The sequence below is a fragment of the Hemitrygon akajei genome, chromosome 11 (genome assembly GCF_048418815.1).
Source record: "Hemitrygon akajei chromosome 11, sHemAka1.3, whole genome shotgun sequence".
In the NCBI taxonomy this organism is placed as follows: domain Eukaryota; kingdom Metazoa; phylum Chordata; class Chondrichthyes; order Myliobatiformes; family Dasyatidae; genus Hemitrygon; species Hemitrygon akajei.
This window is the reverse complement of record NC_133134.1, coordinates 47,419,775-47,432,055: the sequence shown is the minus strand read 5'-3', so window position 1 is coordinate 47,432,055 and position 12,281 is coordinate 47,419,775. Positions and strand designations below refer to the sequence as shown.

Sequence of the window (12,281 nt, the reverse complement as noted above, 5' to 3'; positions counted from 1 at the left end):
CTGGCGGAGATTCAATCTGCAGAGATTTGCACCGTGTGCTGCTCTCAACGAATGTAGTTTGAATACATATTACACAGCGATCTACCATTCTGAAACGAACATCATACACGAAGAACTTATCTGATCAATCAATTAAGTTCTTGATTAAAATTTTCTGTTTTTTAACTGAGCGTGATGTATTTCTGAACGTTTTACTGCTGTTTGCCGAGTGTTAACTTTTTAACCAATCAAGCTATTAGCCAACCTACAGGGGCACAGGATTGGACGAAAGTTTTCAGCTGTTCCCACTCCCACGCGTGGTGGGAAGAGTCAAATGTCCTGTTCCCGCCGGCTGAAGGCTGGGTCTGACGGTGCCAGGGGTAACTTCATCTTCATCTTCCCTGGGGACTGACACCGTTTGTTCAATGCTGGTGTGGTCGAGATTCCACTGATGATAATTATGAGACTTCTCTTTCTTAGCGTGGTTCTCAGCACTTTCGGAAGTAAGTGTTTGTCCCTTTCTCTGTGGTTTCATGTAGTTGGAGGGGAGAAAGGAATCCTCCATCCTGGACATGCCGATTCTTTTCAGGATTTCATTTAATGTCAGTGTAATAAATTGTTTTAAGTGCGAGTATTCACACCGGCACTGTTGGTGTAAATTGCCGCTTTCCTCCACGATAACCAGAGCCAAGTTTGCAGCCGGTCATTTACCATGAAGGCTGCAGGCTCAGTCCACCGACCCGTCATTCATGCAGAACCGCAGGCCGGTTCCTCTCTGAAAGGTTGTCTGGACTCGGAAACACTGGCACCTTCCCTGTACAGAACTTTAATCAAAAGATGCAAACATTGCCTCCAACCCCGATGACATGACGTTACCGTATTTACCGAGATGATAGAGGCAATTATTAGGTTTTCCAAACAACTTCGTCTGATGCGACTGATTGTCTCTTTCTTTCCTTTGCAGGAAATGTAGTGAAGTCCCGTCCGGCAGGTAACTGCGTGTCCATCTGCACTGGTACGTACCCCTGCCGCCTGCCCATAGCATCACGATGGTAGCGTCAATCCGTGCAGACACTGGGTAGTGCCGCCGAGAGGATGCTGCAAAGCCATGTGGAGCTGTTTTAATCTTTGATAAGGATAAGATGCCGCGGTAACGAAACACAGAATTTTATGCAATCCCTTCTGTTTGGGGATTGATAATTATTGGGACTGCGGGCAGCTGAAAACGCGGCACCCCTTGAGTATCTCTGAGCCGCCGCAGGTTCAATCCCCCGTATCCGCCCGTGCAGACGGGACAGCAGTGTGGTGTTTTTTTTTGTCTTGTACTGTATAATGAAAGATCCACGGCCAAAACATTAGTCACTTGTAACCGCTTGTGTACAATGGTGTTGCTGGAGCTTGGCGATGCAACAACCGAAACAGATCGAATTCAGTGCGGCTCGCTGTGCCGCACTTCAAAGCGAAAGCAATTTATTAATGCATACTATTCGTATGCCTGTACTTGTCCCGGATTAGCTTCCATCATCCTTATTATCCCCACGCCAGCTCAGCATACTATTAAATGTTGCAATTCCTAGTAGGGCTGTAATATTATGAATAATGTAATTGAGTCCCGTACTTGAATCATAAGTGGAATGAATTCCTTGTATTATACTCGGGGAGCCACTTTTCCAACGCCCTCATTTTGTGTTCTTACTGGGTTATTTAGCATTCCGTAGGAACTCCTAAAATGCAGGGCTTTGCACCACTTGCTCAGCCTAATGTACCTCATGGATGCGTCTATCTATTGTGGTCGCCGGACTAAATCTTCTAATATAGGCTAATTATGGTTCAGTCCAGTGTTCATTTTGCACTGAGAAATAAATCAGAAAATACTGGAAACTTTCAGCAGGTTAGGTAACGTCGGTGAAGGGGAAAATCGTCTTCATGGCCTTTGATCAGACACCCTAAAGCTTCATGGAACTTGCTGACCCATTCTTGGAAGGATGTTGAGGCATTGCAGAGGGTACAAAAGAGGCCCGGGTTGTATCCTCTGGAGCAGTGGAGGATGAGGGGAGACTTGACTTGCGATTGTAAAATTGAGAGGCATGGATAAACAGTTGGTATCTTTCTCCCGGGCTGAAATATCTAATATAAGAAGGCTTGCATTTAAGGTGAGATGGGAGGCAAGATGTTTTAAAAACAGCGACGTTTACCTCAAATACGCTGCCAAGGGTAGTAGTGGAGGCAAATATCACAGAGCTAGCTAATAGGTACTTGTGCATATAAATATATAGAGAATGGGGGCATATGGACATGTCTGGGCAAAAGGGACTAGCCTTGTATACTAATTACTAGTTTGACACAATATGGTGGGCTAAAGACCCTGTTCCTGTGTTGTACTGTTCTGCTCTAACAGATTTCGTTCTGGGGCAACTATTTGGTATGTGCCCTGAGTTCATTTTCTGTTAAGGACCTACCCTATCCTAGATTTAGACTCTCTATACTCCTCCAGATTGGTCAGTGTTGGTTAGAGTTTATAGCTGGCCAGCATTTTCTCTGGAGGAACTTTGACCAACCAGCAGCACTGGTAGGCAAGTGTGTATTGCAGGTATACTGACTGCTGTTGGGTGAAATTTTATCTGTTTGCCTTTCAATTGTTTAACATTTATTGAAATACATCCAATAAAGTGATGCACTCTCTTTATATCTTTTATTTTTGAAGCATTGGATATTGTCCTAATTTGCTTTTTAAATAAATAATTGGTAAATTCTTCACTTGTGTTCCATTTATTATGCAATTTTAAGCTATTTTGACATTAACCGAAACTTTGAAATTTCTTGTAGGTACCAATTATCTGAATTACCAGAAAGGGTTCCGATATATCTATGAGTACACAACTGTTGCTAATACATTCCTGCAAGGAAATTCCCATGAGAACAGTGGACTTACAGTAGAATGTTTGGTGAATATCGATGTCATTGACAAGTGTCACCTCATCTTAACGGTGGGTATTTATCTTTGTAAATGTTCAGATTTATTAGGTGTGATACAATGCAGGCTGTAAATAAAATCCATTATAGTTAAGTTGTAATTCTGCCTTGACATTGTTGAGGGAGGGTGAGGACTATGATCCTGACAGATGCTTTGGGAGGGAAGGTGTTTGGAGGCTGGTAAGGCGAGGAGATTGGGTGTGAGAAACTGTGGTGACTTGTGGGCATGAAGAAAGGTTTGTGGGGTTAGAGGGGCCCAGGTGCTATTGTAGTCTTAATGCATGGTGAAGAGGATTTGGGCAAATATTTTACTCCCCTTACTTTTTAAAAAAATTTGGTCCAGTTGTGCATAAATTCGACCATGTTGTCCCTGAAGCACCCTGAGTTGGATGTCACCAGAAAATGTGGGCCAAGTTCCCTGGTTATGATACAAAAAGGAGCATTGTATGGGGACTGATGTCAGAACTTGAACTTACACATGAATCACTATAGGATTTGCTCTGCAGAATTTTCTGAATGATGCAGCTTTATCTAGAAGTGGTTGCTATTGTACTGCACTCATGGAAAAAATGAACTTTTTAAATGCACATGGCTGAATTTTCAGACAAAAATCTTGTGACAACCCTGAAGACCAAATGATTCCTGCAAAATTCTTTATTTTCTGTTCTTATTTTTGTGGATGGATAGCATACTCTACATGCAATCTTAACTTTAGCATTACATGAATTTTCTTTTTATTTTTTTTTCCCCTGAACCCCTGAGTCAGTGTTAATTCTATGTTTTGTAAGCTATGGTTTACATAATTTTATCCATAAAATAAAAACAAACATGGCAGAAATAAATATCAATGTAATAACCAAGTGTGTCTATTAGACCTCTAATAACAGAAAAGACTACCATTCAGCAATATGCTTCATCACTACAGTCCCTACTATTCCCCCCCCCCAGAAAACCTAAATATTTGCCCCATTTTTGTGTATAGATGTCCAATCTATCAAACTGTTTGTAGGACATGCATTCAAAAGCTGTCACTTTGGCTATTTCTGCGACCCGCTCCTGAAATGATTGTCCCCCCAAGTTCCTCCAACCCCTAACCTCTAATTTGTCTTCCTACCATTATACTTGTCTGGATCCAATTTTGAGAGTGTTTATCCCCCCAAGTAACCCAAGTGTGTCTCCCAAGACAAAAAGTCTGGGGCAGAAAGGGAGTTGAATACCTGAAACTTCACCAATATACTTCTGTATCATAATCCAAAATTCTTGAATTCTGGGTCAGGACTAGAGAGCATGTACTAAGTCCCCTTTATCCGCCTCACAGCACCAGCATTCAGGGGTGTTTTTCAACCCTAATCTATGTAACCTTGCTGGAGTCCAATAGAAATGGTTTTGAAGCTTAAACTGAATAAGGTGCACTCTCAGGTCTCTTGACATTATTTGGGCCTTAAAAGAGCATGGGAAAAAGACCTGAGTGTGACTTTTGAGACAAAAGAGTGGGACAAAATCTGCAAAAGCATTAATTCTTTTAAGTATTTACTCAGATCAAAGATGCAGCATGGCTTTGCTGAGCACCAGAATATGTTATTAACAGCATGATGCTTTATAACTGACTTAAAGTTATTGGAAGTGTGGAGGAAAGCAGGAATATTGTTTGAAATATTTTTCCCAAACGCAGGGCCTTTGATAGGTATGTGACCACTTATCTGCTCAGTTGTGTCTTTCTGTTGGCTCCATGTATTGTTATCACTTTTATATTTTCAGCAGCTTTTCATCTCTCTTAGAGCAAAGTCTTGACTGCCTCTGCTCTTGCCCCCTAATACTTTTATTTCACAATAATCTGATGAAGATTCTGCTTTATGGATGAGCTCCATGCAGGATCTAGCTTTAATTTGTTTGAATTGTACATTCTGAGCAAGTAACACATAGGCAAACATCTGCCATCAAATTTGCTTCATCATTGACCCTGCCTTTTATTGATAATCTTTTTTCGACAGCGCTTTCGTTCACAGTTTAAGGTCATTTGCGGTTAAACATGGCAGCCTTCCCTCCACCCCCCCCCCCCCCCCACCCCAAAGCCCTGTATTTTGTTATGATAAATTACTATTTGGAAAATAAAGAATGTTTTGGTATAATTGCCATCAAAGGTTATAATTTAAGTGATTAGATTTTGTACATTGTTGGGACATTGTAGTTTGTTAAATCTTGTCAGACGTGTCTGATTAAATTATGTTTTGCAAACAACTGCCAGCCATCTGTTACCCTAAGTACAGCACTTGGAAGGATGATTGTAAATAATTGAATAAACAAATTCAGGTTTTTCAGTAGATAATGATGATCAATAAACTTTAATTCAACCTAGTTGCTCATCACTCATCAGATTATGACCTGTTGAATAAAACATTAATTTCCTATTTGTAATTTCAACCGATTTTCATTAGTTTATCTTTTGGACGGCAAGTGAACATGAAGTTTCATTTAATACCCTTCCTTTAGTTATAAAATTTTGCTTTGATTGATTTTTTAAAAACTGGACCACAACTCATGTTTAATCAAATTATTGTCTGTTTTCCATCTGCCAATAATCTGCACAATATGTTTGGCTTGTCATATCAATCTGTAAAAAGATATTTAAGTATCTGCTACATAATACTTTGGCTCACTTCGAATATCATGAATTGTCTGACTGCTTTGCTATTTTCTGCATGACATACTGTCATTCCATATAAAAATGAAGATATTAAAGGTTCCATTTTAAGTATTTTGTAGTATTATTTAAACTAAATTTCTGAAGAATCTTAAATGTTCTAATCTCTAAAGTATTAGATGTCCAGTAACATTGTATTTTCCTGGTAGAGGTGGTTTTTAGTAGTGATAGAAATTCCTTATCGAGGTGATTGTGGTGATAATGGACAAAAAAAAACCAAGACCTACGAGGAGAACTAGGCCATTTGTCCCATAGGGTATGTTCTGCTTTTTGAACAAGATGGATTTTTTTTCATCTCAACTCCATTTTCCTGCCTTCCTCCTGTAATATTTGACGCTCTTGCTACTCAAGAACCTATCATCCTCTGCGTTAAATATACCCAATAACTTGGTCTCCACGGCCATCTGTGGCAATGAAGTCCACAGATTCATTACCCTGCGGCTAAAAAAATTTCTCTTCATCTGTTTCAAAGGGATTTCCTTGTATTCTGAGGCTGTGCACTTTGGTCCTATATTCACCTACTATAGAAAACACTCTCCACATCCATTCTATCTAGGCCTTTTCAATATTTAGTAGGTTTTAGTGAGATCTCCTTCAGACTAATAAACTCCAAGTAGGTGCATAGAGATTAAGTTGACCCTTTTATTTCCAGGATCATTCTTATTAATCTCCCCTGGACCCTCTCCAATACCAACACATCCTTCTTTAAGTATGGGGTCCAAAACTGCTCTCAGTACTCCAGATGTGGTCTGACGATTGCCTTAAATCTGCAGCATTACATCCTTGCTGTCATAGCCTAGTTCTCTTGAAATGAAAGTTCACATTCTTTGGCCTTCATTACTACTGACTCACCCTGCTGATTAACCTTCAGGAGATCCTGCACTAGGACTCAAATTTCTTTGCACCTGATTTCTGAATTTTCTCCCCAATTAGTAAATAGTCCATGCTTTTAATCTTTCTATCAAAATACATGGCCATAAACTTCCCTACACTATATTCCATTTGCTGCCCCTTTGCCCATTCTGCTATTCTATCCAAGTCCTTCTCCAGGGTCCCTGCTTTCTCAACACTATCTGCCCCTCCGCCTGTCTTAGTATCATCCGTACACTTGGCCACGGAGCCATCAATTCTGTCATCCAGATCATTAACACAAACATGAAAATTTGCAGACCCTGCAGAATACCTCTAGTCGCCAGTAACCAACCTGAAAAGACCCTCTTTATTTATACTGTCTTCTGCCAGTCAGCTATCCTTCTGCCTGTGCTAGTATCTTTCCTGTAATACTATGGGTTTTTGTCTTGTTTAGCAGTCTCACGTGTGGCACCTTTTCAAAAGCCTTCTAAAGTTCCAAGTAATAACATCCATTGACACTCCATTGGCTATCCTGCCTGTTATTTCCTCAAAGAATTCCTACAGATTTGTCAGGCAAGATTTCCCCTTAATGAAACCATGCTGATTTGTGCCTATTTTACCATTGGCTCCAGGCACCCCAAAACCTCATTTTGTAATAAAGGACTCTAAAAGCCACTGAAGTCAGGCTAATTTCCTTTCTTTTGCCTCCTCCCTTCTTAGAGTGGAGTGACATCTGCAATATTCCAGCCATCTGAAACCGTAAAATCTAATTATTCTTGAAAGATCATTACTAATGCTTCCACATTCTGTTTAACTACCCTTTCAGAACCCTGGGATGTAGTCCATCTGATCCAGGTGACTTAATCTACCGTCAGAACTTACAGCTTCTCAAGCACTTTATTAATAATAATCTTTGCTATATTGTATGCCTTCTCATTTAGCTCCTTGGGCTCTCTTTCACTTCCCTTGTCAGCCACATTGCATGATCCTCCCTTTAGAATTGTTATTCTTTGTGTTGAACTGATTCCAAATCACTCCCAAAAACTCCACCCATTGCTAATCAACTGTCATCTCTGCTAGAGTCCCCTTCCAATCAACTTTGGCCAGAATTTCTGATCCTTGTGAGGAAATTTGATGTAACTTGTAGAAAAATCAGAAGACTTAGTTTAAAGTTATTCCTGTGTGAATTAATAGCATTTGCTGAACTTTCTAACATGACTAAAATGTTGCATTCCCAGATGAGCATGTGACTATGTCCATTTGATGTTCACTTCATTTTCTTGATCACAGTTAATGGCTGGATTGTAGCTGTTGGTCTCAGCTATCCTGGTTTACGGAGGAGTAATAGACTGGGGCTTCATCTTCCAGTCACTGTTCTGAAACTTCTGTTGCAAGTGCTCATGTCACTATGAATTTGAAAGATATGTGATATTCCCTTTGCTAGAATATACTCCTGAAACTCCCAGGGAAAGTTTACACTGAATGGGTTCTCACTTGGCTGAAGTAACAAAGACCCATGGAATTTTATTTCAACAAGTGTTTTCAGAAATGAGAGAAGAAACATTGGTGGGTTGCATGAACTTCGATTTTGAATGATCCATTTGTGCTTTCAGCTCAGGCAAACCCAGATTAAAGGATCAATGTCAAACAAGGAAGAGTTTGTTCCACATCACGAGAAGCTCAGGTACTGTACCTCTTTTAAGCATAAATAAAAGTTTTAACATTTCAGTTTAACTTTTTTCATCGGTTTACTGCAGGCCTGCTATGCTAATAGATGTGTAGCCTGCCCTTTTTTTTCCAGCCTAATGCCAAGGGGAAGTGAAATTACGGTCTTGTTATAGTGCTGGTCTTCATTTTCAATAAAGTGCAGCCTTGTCAGGAAGCACAGGAATGCTGAATTTTTGTCAAACAACAGAATAACTAAGATTGTTGAGTTTTGCCCTTTGAAATAACAATAAATCTTGTATCGAAAGCAGCAAAACTCCCAACATCCTGACGGTTTGGTATCTGGCTCACCAGCAGTTGATTTTGCCAGTGCTCCCTTGCTACTTTCCAGGGCCCACTGGGACATTTATTATAGTTCTGTGCAACACTCTGTAAGGAAAGCAGTAAATTAAAAATGTGCTGGTGTCTTAATGGGAATAAAATGTATCAATCTGGAAAATCACCTATCCTGCCATTACCTGGACAATTGGTTTCTGTAATGGATAGAATACTATTAGTGACTGGAAAGATCAATTGCTACCCTTGCCACATACGTACCAACTATGCAAGAGTCCTTTGAGGCTGAAACAAAGTCAATCCTTGTTACTTAGGGTGGGGTGGTGGTTGTGAAGGTGATGGTGCGGAGTAAGAAGCTACATTCTCTCTTTTTGTATTGGGACATGCAAACCAGTTCTCTAAGGTGTATGTAGATTACTTGAGGAATAATAAAAGTAAAACCATAGATCCTTTAGCCCAATCTGCTGTTCAGTAGGATCCTGTGCCTCGTGCCTGTTTTCTTTTTTTTTTTAAACCATGTCATCACCATGTTTTGTAGCATCCAAAGTTCAAACTATATTTGCATGGATGTACTTGGAATTTCTAAGCCGGCTGGTGGTGTAGTGGCATCAGCACTGGACTTCAAGGGGAATGGTCCCAGGTTCAAATCCAGCAGGCTCCTTGCATGCTTCCCATCTGTGCTGGGTTGAACGCTGAGCTAGACAGACAGACATACTTTATTGATCCCAAGGGAAATTGGGTTTCATTACAGCCGCACCAAGAATGGTGAAGAAATATAGCAATATAAAACCATAAATATTTAAATAATAATAAGTTAATCATGCCAAGTGGAAATAAGTCCAGGACCAGCCTATTGGCTCAGGAGTCTGACACTCCGAGGGAGGAGTTGTGAAGTTTGATGGCCACAGGCAGGAATGACTTCCTATGATGCTCAGTGTTACATCTCGGTGGAATGAGTCTGTGGCTGAATGTACTCTTGTGCCTAACCAGTACATTATGGAGTGGATGGGAGTTGTTGTCCAAAATGGCATGCAACTTGGACAATATCCTCTTTTCAGACACCACTGTCTGAGAGTCCAGTTCCACCCCCACAACATCACTGGCCTTACGAATGAGTTTGTTGATTCTGTTGGTGTCTGCTACCCTCAGCCTGCTGCCCCAGCACACAACAGCAAACATGATAGCACTGGCCACCACAGACTCATAGAACATCCTCAGCATCGTCCAGCAGATGTTAAAGGACCTCAGTCTCCTCAGGAAATAGAGACAGCTCTGCCCCTTCTTGTAGACAGCCTCAGTGTTCTTTGAACAGTCCAGTTTATTGTCCATTTGTATCCCCAGGTATTTGTAATCCTCCACCATGTCCACACTGACCCTTTGGATGGAAACAGGGGTCACTGGTGCCTTAGCCCTCCTCAGGTCCACCACCAGCTCCTTAGTCTTTTTCACATTAAGCTGCAGATGATTCTGCTCACACCAGGTGACAAAGTTTCCCACCGTAGCCCTGTACTCAGCCTCATCTCCCTTGCTGATGCATCCAACTATGACAGTCATCAGAAAACTTCTGAAGATGGCAAGACTCTGTGTTGTAGTTGAAGTCCGAGGTGTAGATGGTGAAGAGAAAGGGAGACAGGACAGTCCCCTGTGGAGTCCCAGTGCTGCTGACCACTCTGTCTGACACACAGTGTTGCAAGCGCACGTACTGTGGTCTGCCAGTCAGGTAATCAATAATCCATGACACCAGGGAAGCGTCCACCTACATCACTGTCAGCTTCTCACCCAGCAGAGCAGCAACTCGGCCTTGTGAAAAAAACAACAAAAGAAGATGCTGCCTGATGCACTACCACGTGCGGAAAGGAACAACAACTTGGAACTTCTACTGGGGCAGAACATACTCAAAGACTTTTAACTCTGAGTAAAGAACCACTCAGAACTGAAGTGGCAATCCCTAACATGAGACTGTAAACCAATTCCATGTATGCTGGTTACATTTAGCTAGACATTTCCCTTCTTCCTTAGCATCTCATTTTCTGAGCTCCAGTATGGTACTGCCTGAACATAAATGTGAATACGTGAATGGTGTGGACAATATATAACATTGTATGTATAACAATGTATGTACATTCTGTGCATTAATAGCAAATCTCTGGCGTTGTCCATAATGAGTTAGATATTGGGTTTAACATTAACATCATGTTTCAACAGTAAGATATATTGAAAATGAGAACTGGCTTTTCAACTCTAATTTTCAGCATAACGTAATCCCCTCCACCCCACCCCCAGCACACAGATGCTGCTTGGCTTGTTCAGTTGTACACCCATTAGATTCCGTAATTTCTATGGAAACGTTGAGAATTTGCTTCCTATTGATGAGGGTGATTGGGAGAAGGTTCTGGATGTGGGCAGCTATGTGTACCTGGTTGGAAGAGGATCCTGTGGTCCAGTACTTCTCCGGAGGGGAAGCTGAGGTTTGGCAGAGCTGTGGAATGTTGTGTGCTATTTGGTCTAGTGCCCTCTGTGGGTCTGTCAGCAATGAAGGGAAGAAAGAAGGTCTGTCCGATAGTGTTGACATGAACTATTTGGTCTGGTAGTACTGACTTTAATTACTTTCTGGCCATTATATTTTGGTGATTTTAATTCCTGGATACCTGTCTTGCACCCATGTAGTACTTTACAATATGTAATATAATTAGCAGGATTATTAAATACTCAGGACCAGTGAAAGATGTAAAGACGTCAGGCAATTTGGTGCTGAATATAATAGATACATAAACCTTGCTTTTTAAATTGTCATTATAGGCTTCACCTATCACCTTCCAGCTGGCCTCCTTCCCTCCCTCCACACCCCACCATTTTATTTTGGTGTCTTCCTCCTTCCTTCTCAGTCCTGAAGAAGGTTCTCGGCCCGAAATGGCAACTTTTGTTCATTTCCGTAGATGCTGCTTGACTGGCTGAGTTCCTCCTGCATTTTGCCTGAATGAGTTTTTGTCTAGCTCTCATCTACATGTTTCTTAAACACAAAGTACACCGCAGATGCTGGGGCCAAAGCAACGTGTAGAACACGCTGGAGGAACTCAGCAGGTTGGGCAGCATCCGTGGAAACGAGCAGTCAATGTTTCAGCCCTGACGAAGGGTCTCGGCCCAAAACGTTGACTGCTCGTTTCCACGGATGCTGCCCAACCTGCTCAGTTCCTCCAGCGTGTTGTACGTGTTGCATCTGCATGTTTCTCCACCACATTTCTCTCATTGCTCTTGTATCTCTCTGTCCTTCTTTCCCCAACCTGTTCTCGCTGTCACTTTTTGTGTGCTCCTGTTGTTGGTTCTACTTTGCCTGCACAGCCTAAGCTCTCTCTCACGGCTACCTTCACATAAATATTTTTCATTTATTGAAAAGTACAGCTGACTCTCATCGCTCCAAAACTTCAATCAGTTTTAGAAACAATTCCTTAGGTTTTTGTGAAAAGAGGGCTCTTTAAGGAGCTGACGAACTCTGTCATTTCGTATCAGTGGGAATGCAGTGTGATACCAGTGTAATTAAAATTCTAATTTTACAGAAACTTTGTATGATTAATATGGGATTTGATGTCCACCAGTTCCTTGGTGTGCTGCCACTGGGGTCACACCTCTCCAAGAAATGGTGGTTCAAATGCAGGCCTTTGAACTTAGAACATTACAAGCCCTCTGGCCCACAATATTGTGCTCACATTTTAATCTATTGTAAGGTCAATCTAATCGTTCCCTCCTTCATAGCCCTCCATTTTTCTTTCATCTACGT

The 12,281-nt window shown here is 41.3% G+C and overlaps 1 protein-coding gene across 1 annotated transcript in view; it reads left to right on the top strand.

Moving 5' to 3' along the window:
• The first annotated feature begins 323 nt into the window (after positions 1-323).
• Positions 324-12,281, top strand: part of LOC140735572 (uncharacterized) — a 288,689-nt gene continuing 276,731 nt past the window's right edge. Inside the window, exons 1-4 of the mRNA XM_073060773.1 lie at positions 324-482; positions 944-994; positions 2,806-2,966; positions 8,119-8,189. Coding sequence (XP_072916874.1) covers positions 431-482; positions 944-994; positions 2,806-2,966; positions 8,119-8,189 — 335 coding nt within the window. The 5' untranslated portion in view covers positions 324-430. The remainder of the gene's footprint in view (positions 483-943; positions 995-2,805; positions 2,967-8,118; positions 8,190-12,281) is intronic.